The 22,850-nt window shown below is 29.8% G+C and overlaps 1 protein-coding gene across 1 annotated transcript; it reads left to right on the top strand.

Moving 5' to 3' along the window:
- LOC107642126 (uncharacterized) lies at positions 1-1,258 on the top strand. Its single transcript, XM_016345437.3, has one exon. It carries the CDS (start codon positions 328-330, stop codon positions 901-903), a length of 576 nt encoding a protein of 191 aa, XP_016200923.1. The 5' UTR covers positions 1-327; the 3' UTR covers positions 904-1,258.
- The last annotated feature ends 21,592 nt before the right edge of the window (positions 1,259-22,850 follow it).

Genomic DNA, 22,850 nt, shown 5'->3' with positions numbered 1-22,850 from the left:
CCAAAGAGGCCTACACACCAACTCCACCATCAAAAGTAAAAGCAACGAAACTACTCACATTAGAAACCAGAATTTGGAATGGAGGATCATGTTAGTAAAATTTGGAATTATTCCATTGAATGATCCACTACTTTATTAAAGAAAAACTAAAAGTCTCTCTCTATATAGAAATCTTCTCTATTTGATATCAGATCATCACCAACTACAACCTAAATAGAGACACATACATTATTAACACTACTTTCACACATCATATGATAGACAATTCTTGTGTATGTCTTCTTTTTTTTCCTTCTCTTCATCATATCATCTCAAATAATAATAATAATGCTGCTGAGAAGCTCAATTTCCAGCACCAAGAAGTTCTTCCAAAAAACCATAAAGAACTTCAAATCTTTCTTCTCTCCTCCGGGCTACTACCACAGGCTTCCAAAATCGCCGCCGCCGCCGCCTCCTCACCACAATAACCATAACCCCTTCTCTTATCCCTTGGACATGGACACCAACGACACCACCACAAGTTACCAAGAATTGGGCTTGGATCATCATCATCATCATCACAATTACTACAACAGTGATTTCAATGAGAAATGGGACAATTCAGAACAAGAGAAGAAAGCAATAATAGTAAAGAGATCAAAACAAGCAGAAAAGAAGAAGAATCATCATAATGAGGAATATGGCAACAGAAATCAGAAGAAGAAAGATTGTTCATCATTCATAGTGGAAGAGAAGCTGAGGGAATTGGAGATGCTGGACATAAGCAATGTGGAATATGTGCTTGACATTGAAGAGGTTCTTCACTACTATTCAAGACTCACTTGCCCTGCATACCTTCAAATTGTTGATAACTTCTTCATGCAAATCTATTCTGAGTTCTTTGCTCCTCCACTAATTATTTAACATCATCATCTCATCAGTGACGAGTTTAATTTCTTCTTAACTATATGGCTTTATATTTGTCATATATCTTTCCTTTAACTTGTTTTGAATTTACCCTTTTCAGATTGTTTTAACTTTTATTGGCTTCATGATTTATTATTAATTATTCTTAAGTTTTTCTTTTTATATTATGTGCATGGAATCATGGTTGATAAACACATGTCTTTGTTTTCTGCTTCTTTGTTAATTCATTATATATTTTCGATGATCAAATGTATTATATATATGCATGCCACACACTTTATAGAGAATTAATTAAGGATATGTACTTCATCATTATAGTAGCTCTTTAATTTCAATTTCGAGATGGTTTTATTATTGATATTATATTATATTTAAAGAAAAAGTCTCGGGGTCAGCAATTTTTTAAAAAGTTGGCCAGCATTTAACTATAAAAAAAAATTGAATGATTCTACACTATTATTAGATTTAATCTCACACGATTAAAAATATTATTGATGGTCAATTGATGGTTACAAAACACAAAAGTTACTGCCGCTAGCACTCATCATATTTAAATATCAGTACTTAGAGGGGAAAAATATTTTGAGTGTAAAAGTAAAACCGCAACAAAAAAAATAATAATATAGTAAAGGAAAGTATTCATAGTTTCATACAGAAGAGAATACATACAATATTTAGATTTTAATTTTATTTATTTATTTATTTGTGGAAGATGTTGTCTCCTAATTCCTAACAACAATAAATTAGATAGATTTCAAGTACGGAAACAACTCTAATAACTCATATTAAGCGTGTAAGAATGAAATTTATACTATATAAGAGGCAATTGATGATGAAGAAAGGTACCAAATTCATGTTTGTAGTGTATAGATACGAAATGCTTGACTTGCAAACATGCTAAGGTCTGAAATTGATACTGTATGCACGTTTCATATTTTTATATTCGAAAACATTAAGGTAGTAATACTTTTAGAATAAAAAATAAAAATGGGCTAATATTGATTTTAGATGCAAAGTAAACATAAACAATATTAGTTATTTAATATTTTTCTTATATATAAAACTTTTTTATTAATTAAGAATCAAGTTTTTCTAAAGTTAAAGAAGTTAATAAAATATAAAAAAAAAACAAAAATTTAATCACGTTTGTATTATATTTTTTTATGTTATTATTTTATAATTTTTCTCTCAGGAAAAATTATGCACCCTATGATTATATATAGATTTATAGGACTAATTCTGGTTCAGACTGAATTTTTTTTTCATTTTTTTTACGAAAAGTCAATATTCTTGCTCAAAAGTAGGGGTGTGCATGGGTCGGGTGAAATCGGGTTTAATGTGACACAGATCCGACCCGAAATATATACCGGGTCTATTTATCAGACCCGAATCTGGTCTTAAATTCGATGAAACCTATACATTTTCGGGTCACGATTATACTAGATAAAAATCGGATGAAAATCAGGCCGTTAACATTACATTACCTTGATACCTTCTTATAAGCTAGAATGTAAAAATATCCAAATTTCTAAGACTCCAACCATTATTTGACATGGTAAAATTCACTTAGAAAAATATAACAAGAACCAACTCTTCTCTGAAATTAAAGCATAACCATAATCAATACTAATATTGTCTAATAATACCAAATATTTAAATCAATACAAATAACACAGTATTATGCATTAATCTAAAATCTTATGCATTTTAAACATAAAACATTAACTTATAGTCTTATAATAACTAATTACACAAAATATTAAGGTTTACAATACTTAAAACATAAGAATAGCCATCATCAATCACTAATAACACAAAATATTAATTGTGTATGATGACCGGACTATCGGGCCGAATTCGAGTGATCCGAGCTATGGCCCGGACCTGACCCGAAATAATGACTAGATCTATTTTTGAAATCCTTATCCGATCCTAGACCCGGTGAAATCACACCAAATTAGTTCCTAAAATGTTCGAAACTGGACCGAATCTTCGAGCCGGACCGGACCATACACACCCTACTCACAAGTCACAACACAAATTATCTTGGTGGAAACAAAGCTCAGTATTTGGGAGATCCTCTACTACAGTACTACCATTATTTTTTTTTTCAAGGCAGTACTACCATTTTGTTTTTGGTTAGGAAAGGCAGTACTACCATTATTAAGTCTACATGTTGTTGAAGTCTTTTAAGCCCATTAATTGAAAGCCCACTTAGTATGGAATGAAACTATGAAAAGTATTCCTTTTATCTTTTATTTTTTACATCTGATCCATTTTCCATTTGGGCCATAGCCCAATATATGTGATAGAGATAGAGAGTAGCACAGAGTTGAGCTTGACTTTAAAATAAAAAACAGAGCAGAGTCGAGAACAATTATTCCAGTATTAGTAATAATAAACCAAAACCAACTTCGTGGACTGGTTATCTCATTAGGTCACTTAAATAAATGTCAGAAGTTTGAATTCGTCTTGTACATATAATAATCTATTAATCACTTGACTAGCGACAAATTTTTAAATAGAGCTTCAATCTTTACGACGGATTAACCCTTAACCTGTCAGATTGAGAGATACTGTGGACAAAAAAAATACTGACCCAAAAAATTAAAAAAGGCACCAATGTTGGTGAAATGTAAATTAACGGCCAAATGTATCAGAAATTTGATCTATACAATTTATACTCACTGTGTCGATTTAAATAAGTGTGGCATTTCATAAATAAATAAAGAAAAAATAGACAAAAGTACACCTGGATTTTCACATGGTGGACAGATGTACTCCTCAATATTTTAATAAGTCATTTGCACACACAAATATAAAATTCCGTTCTCAATTCTACCCTTTCGTGACTTGAGTAATTTTTCCAGCGGTAGTGGAGGCTATGTGGCACGGTATTGTATGATGTGGTTAATTTGGAGTGACACGGTGAAAAATAGAATTATTACATTATCAAATTTATTGAAATAAATATAAGAAAATGACACAATGAAATCACTGTTCATCCTCTTCTTTCTCCAATTCCTTCGGACCCTAAGAACCCTAACACAGGTGGAAAAAAATTCTTCATTCATTCTTTTCATTTTTCTCTGTACATCTTTCTTCTATCTATCGTAATAGGGGTTTGTAAACTCTAATGTATCAAAATGTCACACTCTCAACGAAGGAAGAATATACCTCATGCTTGTGCCAATGGTTGTGGTGGCTCGTCTTCTGCCCCCAAAACATAGGAAGAAGAAGAAGAAGTTCGACTACAATAATGACAAGTGTCTGCATGAACTTGACGCATTGGTGCTTGAGTCTGCTACAGAGTGAAACCCTGGAAGATTATTTTTTTGTTGAGGTATATGAATTCTGATTTTGTTTATAAATAAGAGGAATTAGGCTCCACACGAGAAACAAAAATCTTTGGTACCTCATTCCTTTCTCCTTACACAAACCTTTGACCAGTCGGTGCTGGCCTCTTATACGATGCTCTTCTGTTCTTCTAACTGTTTTTATATTGCGGGGTGGGCACTTCATTCCGACCTTCTTATTGGGAACCATTAGGAGGTGGAATTTCTGCTTCACTTTGCTGCTGGGTCGTGTTTCGGTTGAAGTTTGGGATTTGGGGTTATGGTATTGATTGGGTTGTAGGAGCAGAATTGGGAGATGCTTGCTTATGAGTTTGATTGCAACTTTGGTTGGTTTTTTTTCACCCTGTTAAGGTTCGAAGGAATTGGAGAAGGAAAAAGATGAACAATGATTTTATTATGCCATTTTCTTATAAATATTTCAACAAATTTCATAATATAATATTTCTATTTTTCATTATGTCACTCTAAATTGGCCACATCACACAATGTCGTGCCACCTGGACTCCACTACCGCCGAAAAAATTACTCAGACCACTGAAGGATAGAATTAACAACAGAATTTTATATTTGTATGTGCAAATGACTCATTAAAATATTAAAGAGTACATCTGTCCATCGTGTAAAAATTCAGATGTACTTTTGTCAATTTTTTCATAAATAAATTGTGTTTGGAGTCTCCTATGTAACGTTAATTCCTTTCACCAACATTGTGTAAAAACTAAAAAGGCAAGGGACCGTTGAATCCTTATTTAATATTTATTAATGTGCTGCGCTCCTATTTAAAAGATTACTAGGAGTGATAGGAGGTCAGTAACTTTTGTGATTTGTAGCTATTAAATAGCCATTAATAATATTTTTAATAGTATGAAATTCAATAGTGTGGGATTACTCACTTTTTTTTTGTTAATTACATGCTAGTCAAAATTTAATAAAATTGTTGATCTCTTAGACTTTTTCTAAGACTATAACCTGATTAATTTTTTGTTTGTTGGTTTTTTTTGCCGGTAATGCAAAAAAAAAGTTTAAATTTATTTTATTTAATATTTATTAAATATAACGGTAATTAATAAATATTAAATAAGATATACAAGTTTTGAATTGTTTTAGCTAATTTTTTATCGTCTCTCAAATATTATTTTTTTTTCCAATTAGTATTCAGATTCACCATCACTATTTTAACATAGGGTATTTCTATTCCGTTTCATGACTCAAACTTAAGACAACTAAAAGAAGGCAATGAATTTCGCAATTTGCTTATATCAGATTGTTGATCTTGAATAATGTCAATGAAACAAATAAAATTGCCACATTGGGTTATTTAGAAAGAAAACAAAAGAATGACGCATAGGGTGAAAGATACGTCCAAAAAAGACGAAGATACAGGAGATATAATGGTTTATATATCTTGTTCCATTAATTTAAATTAAACTTTTAAAATAAATAATCTTGTGATAATTTATATGACTAGTAAAAGGTTAAAAAAAAAAAAGAATCCCACTACCACACACTTGTGCACGCCTTCACACACGTACACTTATACACACAAATATTGAAGCTACAAATATTCATATTCTAAGAAATTAAATTTATCAATTTCCACACTCTTAACCAAGCTAGCTAGGCTCATTCACAAGAAGATCAGAAGAAGATTCCACAAGTATCTAATCGATATTCCAAGAATATTGGGTCAATGTCACTAGCTAAGATAAGTAGTGATGAGTTGGATAGCGTTCCCTTTTCTTTTCACTCTTGTCTCTCTCATGTGCCTCTCTTATGGTAAAATCGAATAGACTTCTACTATATATGCTACTATTACTTTAGAGCATTATTAATGGAGCTTGCATGATACATTGTCACTTCTATTCCGTCCGTTAAAAAGCTCCACATGCAATTTAAGAAACCAAAAAAAGTTGACTAGTTGACTAGCTATAATTTATATCTTCGACTTAAGTGTTATCATGTTCTACTATATATGTAACTTATTCTCATCAATAACTTCTCCCTTCTTTATAATATTCTTCGCATCTAGCTAGCTATCTACAAGTTAAATATATATATAGGTTATGTGGAGTGATTGATCGCAATATGCAAGAAGGTAAAACTAGCTAGCTATAAAAAGCACATTTTTATTTTATGAAATAAATATTTATGGAAATTTTTTATGCTGGTTATGATTATACTAATTATAAAACTTTGTTAATGTTTAAAAAGTTTAATTAAAATTAAAAATATATTTTTTATTGTTTAAAATTTTTTTTTTAATTTGATCATATTTTTTATTTTAAATTAAAAATATTGTCTAATAATAAAAAATTGACACTAATTTTAGTTACACTTTTTAAATGTTGACCACTATAGCCATTAAAATTATTAGTATATCAATAGATACTTTTTTTATTTATTGAATATGTATAAAAATAATATAACTAAAAAAAATCATGCTTTCAAATTTAAAAAATAACGACTTTTTATAAATTATATATAATAAAAATTATTTTATGAAAATAAATTTAGATACCAATCTTTTCAATATCCTTATTATACGTAGTATACTTAACCATGATGGAATGTACCAATATAAGAGAACAACGTTCTTTTTTTAACAATATAAATAATAGGTTAAAAAACAAAAATTAATTTTAATTTTAAAAATTGAATTTTGAATTAATTAAATATAATTCTTGTTTTGAATTTGACTTTCAACAACTACAAACCCTTCTCTTCACATTCGCATTATTGCATCCCATCTCTGCTCCCTACAACCCCCCGCCCTCTCTCACAAACCACCGCACGCATTTCAGTTTTTTCGTGCGTCCACAACCGTCGCATACATCTGTATTTCGTCGCGCCTCCCCAACTACTGCATGCAGCCTACCTTGTTGTGCGTGCCTCCAGCGTGTCACTGCAAGCAGCCCAACTTCGTCCTCTATTGTGTTGCGGTGACTGCTTCTGCCCCTCTCACCTCCATTGCGCCACCGCAAGCAGCACAGTTTCATTCTCCATTGTGCATGCAGATGTTTATTTTTCATGCACGCCGTGACTGCCTCTGCTCCCTTCATCGCATCGCTGCAAGTAGCCTAATTTCGTCCTCTATCGCGCATGCGAATGTTTATTTTTCATGCAAATGTGGGATGTTTATTTTTTATGCAAATGAAATTTTTGTTTGTAATGCGAATAGAATGTTTGTTCTTCATCCAAATAGGATGTTTGCTCTTAATACGGAACGACTCACCTGCTGACGCCGGGACGTCGTTTGGGCCGCCAACAATCCTACTATGGTGATATAGTTTAAATTCACTAATTTTGGTGAGGTTAACAATCCCACTATGGTGAAAGTAGCCATGAACCCACATTGGTTGATCAAGTCAAGGATGCACCTCTTACTCTCAAAGAGTCTTAAGGAAAATAAGCACTTATTTCATATTCAAATCAACTTCAACTCTATTTCATAAATAAAAGGCACATGAGTTATTTATACTAGTGGGAGAAGAAAAGCCTTCATAACTTGGATAATGTGGGACTAATACATAACACAAAATTTACTATCCTAAATAATATGGGACTTGTTGTATTTCCTTATTATAATTAACAAATATAATTAACCTACTAACTCTATTTGCTCCCGCGTCACCTGCACTCAGGATTGGTAACCGCAGGAGACGGTAGCGCTTGGGAGCTTTCTTGTCGGCAAGGAAGGACTGCGTGCTGGTAGTGACGGATCTAGAAAATTTTATTAGTGGAGACAAAATCTACATAACTGTATCTAAGTTTTCACATTAATATATTTGAACGAAAGATGTTACTCTTAGATATGGAGGCAACAATCACGCATTTACGTAGTCAACGGAACAAAACAATATTCAGAAAAAGAAATAGATAACAATATTAAATATTTAGATTACTTGAACTATTTTAAACTAGGAAAAAGAGAGTTAGAGAGCATAGAAAAAACAGAGTTGAGTAGAAACAACGCTTTGAGAAATTAAAATGATTCAAATTGATTAGGTTATTATTATTAGTTTTTTATATTATTTATTTAATTAGTTTTATTAAATAATTAATATAATATTTTATAATATAATAAAATCATTTAATTTCTTTTTATTTGTATATAGATGTTGTGAACCAAGAAAATAAATAAAGTGAATGGGTTTAAATTTATTTACTTTGTGAGGGCAAAGAAATATTTTTATTATATACTATATATAAAATTTTTAAAATTAGGTGGAACACTTGGCCTTCAGTGGCTAATATAAATCCGTCCCTGCGTGTTAGGATAGGCGACGGACGGTTGACTGTGGTGAAAAAGGAGTTTAGATTAGAAGAGGATGTAATTAGATTAAAGTGAAATTAAGTAAAAATGATGAATTTAGAGTCAAAGTGAAATTAGATGGTTAGTGAGCCTGACCTGTTATTCACATTGTTGGCATCTTTCATTGTTTACCGAGCAGTATTAATTATTTTGATCGAATATAATAGTGCAAGTGTTCAATAGTGTGGTTTGAAAGTGAAACTTAAGACCCGTATTCTTGTGCGTGCTATAGTACCATCAGATTTAGTTTTAGCCTATGCATGCTTTAGTTTGTCAGCTCTCTGCAGTAGCAACTTTGTTTTGTGTTTATTTTGTCCTCCTATATAGCCTCTTCTCTCTTTATTATTATTATTATTATTATTGCCGTTTAATTAGGAAACTATTTTTTTTTTTTTTGTATATACTAAAATCTGATAAGTTTCTTCTAATTTTCAAAATCAACACAAGAGTTATGTTCACTCGTTTTATTCATTTATCTCAAAAGGATAAAAATAAGTAAAAAAGAAGAAATATAGACACGATCATAATCTTGTAATGAGATAACCCTAATCCCTATGGTAGAGTGAGGGAGAAATAACATGAAACGAAATTAGGGCATATCAATGCAAGATCCTAGAAGAGAAGAGGGGCCAAGAGGAGATAGAGAGATTTCACCAAAGTGGGTATCAAGTGCAACATCTCTTTGCTTTGGAATCCCAGAACATGTGGAGTGAGGATTGGAGTAAATGATTGAACAAGACAAGTTCATAGTGGTGGTCCATGCAACCAAATTACCATTTCCAATATCCTTAGCTTCCTTTGCTATGCCCTCTTCAATAGAAATTAAAGAAAAGCTCCACATGTTAAGTACCCATCTACCACACATTATTCTTTTTTCTCACTACTGGCTATATATATATCTTTCTGTGCAAAAATATATTTTTGCTCTTTATACTTCTTTTTTCTTTTTAGGTACATGTGGAGTGTGAGTCAATTTTTAATTGGGGTGTGTCACATCATGTATACATATATACATATATATTATGCCAATGCTAATATTTCTCCTCCTAAATGGTAGGTAATAATAAATGTAATAAACGACATGATTTGTTTATTTATATATAGCATGATTGATTGAGATTAATATTCCATTGCTAATTAGAACAAAGCTTCCATTGGAAACTAGTTTGAGGAAGTAAATGTTTACAATGTATTATAAGGTCTAAAGGTTTTTACTTTTAGTACAAACTTTCTTAATTTATTTTTTAAATCATTGTACTCTCAGGTAGCTTTTGGTGGAGAGACAAAGACGAAAAGACTGAGACTGAGAGACAGAGACTAAGAGACAGAGCAGTATTCTGTTTGGTGCAAAGTGAGAGACAGAAATTGAAACAAAAATGAAATTCTAATTTAATTTGTACAAAGGATAAAATTGGAATTAATTAATTGAAATGAAGGTATTTTAGGTATAAAATGTTATTAAAGTTTCAGTCTCAATCTCTAAAAATTTTATTCTCTCGTGTCCCCACTTTTTGAAGGTACTGAAATACTGAAATTTTGGGGACAGAGACAGAAATTTTAATACTAGTAACAAACATGATATTGAGTCTCAGTCTCCCAATCTCTATCTCAATACCTCAAAACAAACGCTCCCTCATAAAACAATGGAGACATAAAGACAATCATAAACCTTATAATATTATTGATTTAGTTAAAATGTTCTAAAATAGTTTTATTAAAGTGAATCTAGACGAAAATTTGTCTAAATACATTAACTTTTCAATAAATTAAAAAATATTTGTTGTATATATGAAAAAAGAATAAATAATAATGAATGGCTAAGAAATTAAATGGTATGAATTGGATTAGATCTAGTGACAGAAATAGGTTGGTTCTCAAATTCCAAAATGTTAAAGTTGGCATAATGGAAAAAAGATGGAATTGTTAGAAATATAATTATTTATGTTATTTTTTTATCAGTTTAAATTTTTAAGAGAAGTATCATAATATGGTATGAGAATTTTATGTTTAAAAGATTTAAAGTTCGATCATTAGTGAACTCTAAATTAAAAGAGAATATTAGAAATATAATTATTTATATTATTTTCTCTTATTAACTTAAATTTTTAAGAAAAATAGTAACATTGAGATAATAAATTGAATTTCAAAGACATGTATTAGTAAGATTCGCCGAAATAATGGCGTTGTCTTGTAATGAGAAAAACATAAAAGATATTATTATTTATTGAACCACTTTTTAGATGGTCATTTTGATTCGATTTTTAGATACAAATATAATTACATTAAAGTTCTTTAATAAAAATTAATTTTTTTGTTATTGTTGAAAGAAAAGAAAAATTATAAGTATTATGGATCAGAATATTTTAAAAGAAAATCTACTTAAGTTTTTTAATAGTTAATTCATTAATTCCTTTATACTCTAAAAAATAAAAAAAATATTTTAAAAAATATAAAAAATCAAGAATAAGCGAGAGGAAACTGAAAATAGAGGGAATAAAGAAAATTATGAGGATTGTATTATGATTGAATCATCATCAACAAGTAAAAACTCCAACACAATAACCTACACAAAAATGCTAATAATAAAGCCAGTCCTAATTATTGTTGTAACTATTATGACTAAATAGCAAAGGGAAAATCAAAATCAGTTATATTGTTGGTTTAAAAATACTATTTATATATTAAAATTAATTATTAAAATCAGTCACTAATATATTTATGTATAAATACATGTGTAATTTAATTTATTTTCAATGTCTATTTATATTCCAACATATGTTTTATATTGATAACTGACTTTAGTGGCTGATTTTGATGTACATGTAATATAGTGGATTATCTGTTTAACATATTTTGTTATATCTCTCTACAGAACTGATACATTTCTACATTATACATATATATTATCCAAGTTTCTTTATATATATTTTTTCTTCGAACTAACACATCTTTGTTTGTATATATTATTTATATTTTGTTGTAAGTATCGTCATATCATTATGCCATTCCTTTTTTCATTAAAATGTGTCAATTTTCTGTTGACGGTGCACATTGCTTTCATCTATGCCCCTTATAATATATAGGATAGGCTTTAGAAGGTTGTGTAGGTAGATGGCTAAAGATAGAGGAAGATGAGAGTGTACCCTAAGAATCTTAGCTTTAATGGCATCATATTTGCATTCTCTTTCATTATAATAATATATATAAGTACATAAGTAGGGCATGCACTCTCATGCATGTTCTACTCTGATTGCTTCTTTTGATTTCTATGGCCTCTGACGACTCGTCATGCTCACGCTCACACGCTTACAAGCCTGCATGTCTTGCCCTTTTCAATCTATACGTAATAAAGTTGCAAATAACACTTACACTTGATGCTTTTAATTTCTTGGAATTTTATTTATTCGGCAAAGATCTCTTTGTTTATAAATTAGGACTCTATAGATATCTATATATATGTGTATCATGATTCATGAGTCACTATTGTGTTACTATTAACGAATTCAAAGCGGAAATATAATGTCCTAGATTTGGGACACTCTTTTTTTAGGGTATACTTTTTTGGCTGCTATGCCTAGCCAGCTATGGAGGAATATGATATATATATAATTATATGTGGGTCGTGTTGATGAGTTACCTGCTCATTCAAACTTCTATCTTCAATTATATATGATGTGCATGCAATGTCGCTGTTTTGTACCCTGAATGTTAGATTGCGTATGCGTCCCAAATCTTATATATATAATTCTCAAATGGAACGTTATATAGTTTCCTTTTGTAATTAGGGTTTCAAAGTTATTCTTATCTAATGAAACTTGCTTTTCTTTTTATTTATCCCGGCGATAAAGATGGTTAGAAGTATAATTATTTATGTGTTTTTTTATTAGTTTAAGATTTTAAAAAAAAAAGTAATTTTATGAAATGATATGAAAATTTATATAATTAAAAAGTTTAGAGTTAAATCTTTGTTATTTTCTAAACAAAGATTAGTATAAGATAAATAAAAAAAATTTATATATATAAATTAAAATTTACCAAACTCAAAAGACACTTTTACATAAAAAAACGTGTTAAAAATATAATTTGAGAGAAATGATTTTATGAAAGAAAAAGTATGAAAAACTAACTTTTAGTTAGTCAATGTTAACTAATTTTAGTGTTTAAATTTATAATTTAAGAGTTAAGATTAATATTTTTTATTTAAAAAATTAGAATTTAAGATAAATAAAATAATTTTAAAAAATTTAATTGATGTTAACTGAAAAATATTGATTACCTAACATCACTCTTTAATCTTTATGTTTTTTTCCTTTAATCTATTGGCTCCCCTTTCCACACACAGTTGGAACATCAGCTTCCATTTTACTGAGTTTTTAACTTGAAGGACTATTTTCTATAAAATATATGGAGCCTAGCATAGTTAGATTGAATTTATCCTATCCTTATCTTTCATTCAAGTGTTTCATTTTGACTTGTTCATATTTAGTGCTAAAGTAATGCAAACTCATTATTAGTTTGTGGAGATTCAAATTCAAAACGTCATCTGATATTTCAGTTGTGTTAGGGGTGGAATAACTTTTTGTATGTAAAATGGTTTTTCAGTATAAGAAAAAAACAAGGGGTTACGCACACAGAAATATGTTTTTATGTGAATACAATAGATAAGATAGATATAGACATGTTGTAGTTTAGTAAAATATATTATTGGTTCTCAATTAATATTTTTACATATAAATATTTTTTATGTAATTTAAAAAATATTTAACTTGTTACAAAATATTTAATTTAAATTTTTTCTATATTTTATAATGATAAAATATCCAAAATAAAAAATTATTACATTAATAATAAATATATATTTTATATTCTTATTGTTATTATTTGAATCAACTAAATTATTATAATTAATTTTTATATATAATTATAATAATTATTAAAGATTATTTTAGTAAAATAGGTTCAAAATATGTTATTTTAATCTTACAAAAAAAATATATTTATTTTATAAATAATGAAGAATAAAATATTATTATTCAATATATAATTTATTTAATCATTTTAAAGGATTAAATTATTAAATAAAAATATATAAATAATCAAATATCTAATTATTTTATGACACCGGAGAAGTATATTTAAATAGTTATTACATCAATACACGCTATAGTACACAAAACAAGATATTTTATTGAATTATTTCTGTTGCTGCATTATGTGTATAAGAATGAAGATTTTGACACAATTGAATTGGTCATATTAAATATTTAATTAAAATTTAATACAAATTGCAATCACATACAATAAAAGAATATTTATGCGTATAATATATATTAAAAAATTAAAGTAAATTGAGTTTTTATATGGTATTATATTAAAGATATAGAAAACCAAAATTTTAACATTACAATAAATATTTTGGACCACGTGTATTAAAAGCAGTAAATAAATGAGCATTTACCAAAATGTGTATGGTCCATATTCATGAACATGTGCGCTAGCACCATGGGTATGTGCCTGCACACAGCACAATATATATAAGTATATAACAGGAAAGCCGACCCAAGGAAATTAATTTTATAGAAAAAATATTAGTACAAATATTTTTATTAAAATTTGATCAATATTTAATTAGTAAAAAAAATGTGAATAATTTTATATTATTAGATAAAATTTTATACTATTAAAAATATTAATAATAACTAATTGATGACTATAAATCATAAAATTTATTAATCTCTTAACACTCTTTAATTTTATATATTAGCTAGATTATGTAATTATAATTTATAATATCATTATTATATTGTGTCACGTGCCATCTTGTCCATATAATATCATTATTATATTCGCTTCAATCCTTTAAGATTAATTTGTTATAAAATTATTTATTTAAAAAATTTAATTTATTAAACAAAGACATACCAATAATTATATAACTAATTATTTTAATCCACAAAAGGGCATATAGCTAGAAGCTTTTATATACAATATCAAGAAACCATATCTTCTATAAAGTTAAATTGTTTGATTGATATACATGAATAATGTTTATATGTTTAACAAATTTGAGTAAAACCTTGTTCAAAATTTGCACCTCATCCAAACCTAAATAAAGCATAATAGAAGACTATATATATATATATATATATACAAATAGGGTATTTAGCTTCCATAAATAAATATATATTGTTAATGTTCTTAAAAACAAAAACAAAAATAAATATCTGATTACAAAATCTTTGTTAGATGCACTGTGAAATATGAAATCACTCATAAGATAGTTAAACAACTCAACTATCTATTAATTGTGCCACCTGACGGCTATATTAAAAAATTCTAACGAACATAGAAATTGATATGGATATAAAATACAATACAGTATGAAATATATGAATACGTAAATTTTAATTTGTTGTAAAACACAAAAATACGATATATATATATATATATATATATATATATATATATATATATATAAAACATTTTTTAGATAAATTTTAATAATATCTTAATATTTTATCGATATTAAAATTTTAAGTGTTTTTAATGTATTTTTAATTATAAAAAATATTTAAAATAATTTTTTATTTTAATAAATAATAATATATAATATTTTTATAAAAATACTAAAAAGTCATCAAAATATATTATTTTTAGCCATTAATTCTTTTAGTTTAATAATCTAACAACATATTTGAGCTCATATTTTAAAATATTGATGGCTAATTTATGACAAAAAATAATAAATTCTGTCTAATATTCCTCACATTTTTAAATTCATTTCAAAAGTAAAGGTTAAGAATAATGTTAGACACGCTGATATATATGACGGTATTTATATGTATCTAAATGTGTCCAAAAATATATTTTTTATTTTTTTACTAAGACACATCTTAACATAAAAAATACATATGTTAATTGAATGTTGTATCTAAAATATATAAGACAATAGACAGAAATACAATAACTCGTTAAAGTGTTTGTACTTCATTTATGAAGATAATTTTTTCATGTCTTTGTATTATAATTGTGCCATCATATAAAATTCACTTTCAATAAAATCTATCTTCAGCTGATCCTCAAGTATTACAACTTTAAGATGATGATGTAGCATATATATTTTCCAGTTTGGAACTCAAAATCAATATCATTGATTTCGTTAAAGAGAAATAGAGCCATCGAATTTGTCTCATAGGTTTGTTTGTATAAAAGTGTGAAATTTCAGCATATCATCAATCTTGAAAAGTATTTTGACCCAAAAGTGCTTAGACTATAGATAAATTACATAATCATCTTAGTATTCCAGTCAAATGTAATATAATGCTTGTCTCAATCTTCGGTCATTGGATAATGCTTCATCACTATCATCGTCCTATCTTCATCACGATCACTGCATTATCACCATCAGCATCCATCTAATAATAGATAGATATTAATTAGGTAACTTCAAATTAAATTTCATATATAAATATATATATTTTTGTTCATATTATGTATACATATATACCTTTTTATTAATTTGATAGTCATTTGTTTGAAATGAAGTTGGTATAATGCATCACATTGAATCGAAGTGCTGCAAAATTTAAATTAGATTAGAAGTGAAATGGTATCATCGATTTCTTTCTTCCCGAAAACACTCATTCTTATATGCACAATATTTTTCATTCCCCCAAAAACATACCGCCTGCTTGAAAATTTTTAATGATATAAAAGAATTAAATTAAATTCTATTAAAAATTAAATTTTAGTCAAAATTAAATTGCGTTATAGTATTTAGAATAAATTAGTAAAATTATTATAGTTAAATTGAATTCTAGTATTTTGAATGTTTATTAAATAAAATAAAATTTTATAATAAATAATTTTATTTTTTATTAATATAATATCATATTTAAATAATAAATATACTTATTTATTAAATTATATAAAATAATTTAAAAATTATATTATTTAACTAAAATTTTTTCAACTAATTTTTTTTTACCTTTTTAAAAGAATAAATTAGATTAATCTAAAAATATTAAAACTAAAAAATATTGTTATTATTAATTAAAAAAATTAAATAGTTCTCTATAGTTGATTTTAAGGACAAACCAATAACAAAAAACAAATATAAATTATCAAGAACCAACTTGTTAAGTGATCTAAGGACATAATAAGTAAAAAGAATAGTTATTAACAGAAAATTATAACAACTCATTAATGTCATTAAAATAGAAAAAAAATTATGCCACTTTTTGTTAATGTTATGATTGACATAGTTTTACTTAAAATGTTCAAACGTAGTAGACTGACAAATGTTTGGTATCATTAATCTAAATTAAATATATAAAATATATACGTGTGGATATTTTTTTAGATCTACATAGTAGATCTTCTAAAAAAATAGGTACATATTATATTAAGGGGGTTGAAGGAAAGAGAATGGAAGAAAATAAAGGTGGTGAGAGAAGAGAGAATATGTATTGAAAGATGGGAGGCGTTGAGAAAAAGTGAAGGAGGAGAAAAATTAAGAAGAAGTAATTAGATTATAAGAACATTTTAGACATTTTAAGTTTTAAGTGAAATCCCAATAAAATAGAATTTCAAATCGAATTTATTTTGAGTTGAAATTGATTTTGAGAGAAAACAATGGAATCGAATTGAATTTTATCTAAATTAATTTAATTATGTTTGTTTCCAAACACCCTGAATGAAAACTCATTAATAATTATTCACGTGTCTTTTTTCTGTACGTAGAATTAAAATGTATTCGTAACATGTAGCGAAAACAACAAATAATTTTATTGAGACTTATTTTTGCATTAAAAATTTTATTCAAATAATATAGATCAAACGTAAATATTTGAGTACGCTAGTAAAAATAAGCCTCTTCGATTGTACAAAAAATCTATGCGTATCCACACTAAGACCAATTCTTATTTTTAATTCCTTGACCAATAGATTTTTGATCTAAATTGAGAAATCTCTTGCAACTCTTTGTACTGCCGCCGCAAGGAATGGGACACTGTCGACGTCCGTCGCACTCAGGAGCTTCCTTGTTCGTTCTGTACACGTGTTCCAAGTCTCCGACCCTGTTCGCTCACTGATCGCAACTTCTTCCTCGAGACTCTTATTTCACAGTATCAGAGTACGTACTCCTTGTACTACATAATCTGTCTATGTCTAATGCAAGGTAGGATAAAGCTAGGCGACCTCATATTAGGAAAGACCCATGGGTTTGGAATTGGGAAGCGTATCTCCGATTGGAGAGTGAATCATTCACAATTTTTGTGGATAATTTACCAGACAATATTTTGAAGAATGAATTATTTCATATGTTCAAGTGGACAAGAAGGATAAATGACATCTATATAGTCGGATCCATCTGTTTGCTTTCATCAGGTATACTACAAAAGGAGAGGGCATTAAAGGCCATCAAAGAGATGAATGGAATGCGATTAAGGAGTAAAGAGATTTTTGTGGGTGAGGCTAAGTATAGGAGGAGGATTGATGTCCGAAAAAAAAATCACTACGTATGATGAAGATGCCAGGGAGTCTTCTGATGAAAAACAGGAAAGAATTAAAGAAAAGGATGTCGAGATGAATGGAGAGTTGTCTTGGAACACCATGGAAGTGAAGAACTAGAAACTCAGAGAGAATCGTTGAAGTTGGGAAGGGATGCGACAGCAATGATGCCACAGGGGCTACGGGAGGCAGAGCATGACAAGGAGATAAAGGTAATTGCCGTTGAGGATTTGGATGAGTGGCATGAAGGTTTTTTAAAAACGCGAACAGATAATTCTTTGGTGTATGCGCCAGTTATGGTGAGTGCAGAATCTATGGGATCTCAAACAATCAGTAACAAAGTAATTTTTGAAAGAACAGAGACTTAGGAATATGGGAATAAACAAAAAGAAAGGGTTGATTTTGTATTGAATAAAAGTTTAGTTGGGGCTAGGTTGAAGTATATAAGGCCCAATATGTTAGTGGGGTGTGACGGCGAAGTGGCTGGGTGGTGCGATGGAGAGTACGTCGTTGTGCGTTTTAAAAGGGCCTCCTTGCTGGCTGCTGCGGGCGACCGTAAAGAGAGGGGTGTGGCTGGTCATAGAGTTCAGGAAGGAGTTGATGCCACAGTGAACAGCGCTGACGAGGCAGATCTGGGAGCAGCGCGGAAGTCAGCTGCTGGTGGCAAAGGTGATAATGTCCGCGTTGAGTTTGATGGTGTGGAGGGCAGGGAGGAGCGTGAAGCCCCTGATGCACCCGACAAGCAGAATCAAGTCAGGAAGAAGATTGGCGGAGGTGCGGAGAATTGTCCAAACAGCACAGCGGAGGGAAACATTCCACCAAGTGCAGTTAATGAGATCCACGCTAGTTTGGACGGGAGTGATAAGCAACATGTTGGCATATGTCTGATGAGGGGTGATGCAGTGCATGATTCAGATTTAGAGGATGAGAATACAGTGGTGGAGGAAACTGGGTTGGAGGATGAAGGGGCTGTAAGGAACTTAGAAGATTCGGGGACTCAGAGCAGGATGCAGACGGTGAAACTAATCAAGATGAGCACAGAGGAAGTTGGGATAAAAATATGGATGAAAACAGAGTTGCTTGGGATCTGGCAATCGAATCAGAAGCTGTTTTATATGAAGAGTAGGGGTGGAAAAAGGTCAGGCGGCGGCCTGTAGCCTGACCTGTGTTTGGCCTGGCCTGGCCTGACCTGTTATAAAATAGACACAGGCTCAGGCTCTTAGAAAAGCCTTATTATGTTAATAGGCAGGCCCAGACTCACTAATTAGCCTTATTGGCCTGTCAGGCCTGCCTGGACCTTTTAATACATAATTACATATATAAATAATTTTTTTATTATTAATAAAATTATAAGATATTTTAAATTTATTATATTTAATTATAAATAGTTTTGTATATTTTAAATATTTTAAAGTTTAAAAATTCTTATAAAAACTAAATATGACATTTTACATATAAATATGTTTATTAAAAAATATTTTTTTTTAAATAATATTTTTATTTTTGTAAAAAAAATTAGTAGGCCTTTTAACAGGCTTCAAGCCAGGCCAGACTTAGTACTTTGAAAAAAGCGTATAGCAGGCTGCAGGCCAGGCTCAAGCCAATCAACTACATGACAGGCCAGGCCTATTAAGAGCAAAGCCTGGCCTGACCTGGCCTGTTTCCACCCCTAATGACGAGGATGAGGACATTACGGCTATTCTCCAAGCACAGAATGAAGTATTGACACAAAAAGAAGGTAAGTAAAACAGAAAGAGAAAGCAAGAAGGAGCCGCCCCAAAAACCCGAATAAGCTGTGTAATAAAGTTTTTAAATAATTTTAGTTCGTGGAATGTGAGGGTTTAGGTGGTATTGAAAAGTGGAAAAAGGTAAAAATTTAAGCGTAAAAATAATATGAACATATTAGGATTGATAGAGACAAAGAAGGAGGTGATTACTAAGTTTGATGTAGTGAAATTTTGGGTAATGATGCGGTGGGTTGGGAATTTGTAGGATCGGAAGGTACTTCCGGAGGTTTATTAATAATATGGAATGATATGATATTTAGGTTAAGTAATTGTTACAGAGGAGAGAGATGGTTGTGTATAGAAGGAGAATTGACGAACAATAATTTTCATTGTGCAGTTTGCTTGGTGTATGGTACACATACAAGGGAGGAGAAGCTTGCTGTGTGGGAAGAGTTGAATTTTTTATCGGGAATATGTCAAGTTTCTCTTTGCTACATGGGTGACTTCAATGAGGTTGTGCAATTGGAAGAAAGGAAAGACGCTAGTGTGTTAATAGTAACAGCAGAAGACTTTAAAACATGGATACATGATATGAAACTGGTGGATATAGAACTGAATGACCGTAAGTTCACGTAGTTCAGGTGTCAATCGTACAGTCGAATTGATAGAATGTTGGTGAGATTGGTTTTATTGTTATCATTTGGAGCACTTATGACAGAATCTTTAGGAATCAAGAAATAGGTGTTGCGGAAGTAGTCAACAGGTCGATTAGGAGTTACAAAGAATGGAGTGATATTTGATCTTTTGGGTTGTTAATGGCATTGCCAAAGATGATTAGAAATTAGTTTATTTTACATGTCTAGAAATTTTTCATTAATGCCCCACTTTATTGTGTTGAACTTTTTATTTCAAAAAAATCTTCTCCAAAAATTAGCCTTACATATATTTGTGTGTCTATAATGATAAATGAATAAAATTATTTTTTTTGCTCTTGTTATATATACATATATTTTTTTTTTGAAAAAAAAAAACTCAACACAACAAAGTGGAGCAACTAGAAAATGCAGAGTTACTAGTCAAACAAATAAAGATTAATCTCTATTCATTTCCGACATTGCCATCAACAACTAAAAAGATCAAAATCAATTCACTCTTTGTAGTTCCTAAATGACTTGTTGATAACTTCCAATACACCTGCTTCTTGATTCCTGAATATTCTGTCATTTTTTTCTAACCACGTACTCTAAACGATAGCAAAAAAAATCAATCAATCACCTATTACGTTCTTCCTTCCTTACAGGAGTCCCTGTCTAACTCTCAAAGTGTTGCTAAATTATTTTTGGAATAGACCCTAGTTTATTATAGGCGAATAATCAAACACACCACATCTGCCAAGTAAACTTACAACTAAAAAATAAGTGGTAATCATTCTTAGTCTCTTTTACATAAAACACAAGTATTATCATTTTGATCAATAATAATGCCAAATCTACTCAATCTCTCCTTATTGACCTTGCCAACTAACACAAACCAGGTGAATAACTCAACTTTTGGTGGTACTAATTCCCTCCAAATAAAACTAGTAAAACTATAACTTGTAATGTCCTACGAGAGTGCTTCAGCCTACAAAACCTACACAAATGAATTAGTAGAATAAATACCTGATTTATCAAATTTTCACACTATTCTGTCTTCTCTCTCACTTATTAATCTGATAGATTGTAGAATCCCATGAAGTTAGTTAACTAATTCCAACTCCTATTGAAATAATTTCTTTCTCCAATAAAAATTTCATATCCACTCTAATCCATCCCAGAACCCACAATCCCCTATTATAAATCTGACTTGGTTTGAAATCGAAAAGGGCCTTGAAAATACGTCCTGCAGCACACCACAGGGTAGCCAGTTATCCTCTCAGAACCGAATTCTTCTTCCATCCCTTACCTCCAATAACAACCCTCTTATACATATATTTGTATACAAATACATAGTAACAGATTTTGGTGGCTGATTTTGATATATACCTAACATGTATATATATATATTACTACACATCTAAGTATTTTTTCATCCAAGTTTATCCAAGTAGGTCCAACACCAACAAAAATCACTCTCATTAAAAGAGCCTTATTACACGCGCTTCTTCTTCTTCTTCTTCTTTCAAATTCACGCATACGTTCTTCTTCTTCGTGCATGCAGATCCTCCTCCTCCTCCTCCTCCTCCTCCTCCTCCTCCTCCTCCTCCTCCTCCTCCTCCTCCTCCTCCTCCTCCTCCTCCTCCTCCTCCTCCTCCTTCTTCTTCACCAACAACACCAACATTTTGCTAACATCTTTATTGGTTCTGATTTTCTCTGGTGTCATCATTAAATAATTTCAGTTCATTTTTTAGTTTATTTTGGTTCATTTGTGAATTAATTTTGATTCATTTGTGTGTTAATTTCGGTTCAGTTGTGAATAAAAAATTTGGTCAATACTTATCAGCAGCATCAAATGAACCAAAATTAACACACAAATGAACCGACAATTAACACACAAATGAACCGAAATAAATTAAGAAATAAACCGAAATTATTTAATGATGGCAGCAGAAAAAATCAGAACTAATAAAGATATTTGCAAAATATTGGTATTATTGGTGATGACGATAAAGAAGAAGGAGGAGGAGGAGGAGGAGGAGGAGAAGAACAAGGAGGAAAAGAAGAAGGAAAGAAGAAAAATTTGCATGTGCAAATTTGGAAGAAGAAGAGGGGAAGAAGAAGAATCTGCACAAATTTGGAAGAAGAAAAAGAAGAAATACGAGGAGGAGGAGAAGGAGAAAAAAACGGAGAAGAAGAAGGAGAATGAGTGCGTGATTTGAAAAGTTGTTATAACAACTTGGATAGACTTAGATAAGTATTTTGCTTGGATGTAGAGTTTTATTCTATATATATATGCGCTTTGTTATTGATTTCAAAATTTAAATCTTATCTTATTTTAAATTAAAATCTTACAAATCATATTACAACTCAATTTAAAATAGAATCAATTAAGATTTTATCT

The sequence above is a fragment of the Arachis ipaensis genome, chromosome B5, assembly GCF_059453495.1.
Source record: "Arachis ipaensis isolate K30076 ecotype BB chromosome B5, ASM5945349v1, whole genome shotgun sequence".
In the NCBI taxonomy this organism is placed as follows: Eukaryota; Viridiplantae; Streptophyta; class Magnoliopsida; order Fabales; family Fabaceae; genus Arachis; species Arachis ipaensis.
The sequence above is the reverse complement of the archived record's forward strand: the minus strand, read 5'-3'. Positions and strand labels throughout refer to the sequence as shown.

Bases quoted from the DNA above. Each gene is read 5' to 3' on its own strand.
- LOC107642126 (XM_016345437.3), top strand. From the start codon at position 328: ATGCTGCTGAGAAGCTCAATTTCCAGCACCAAGAAGTTCTTCCAAAAA.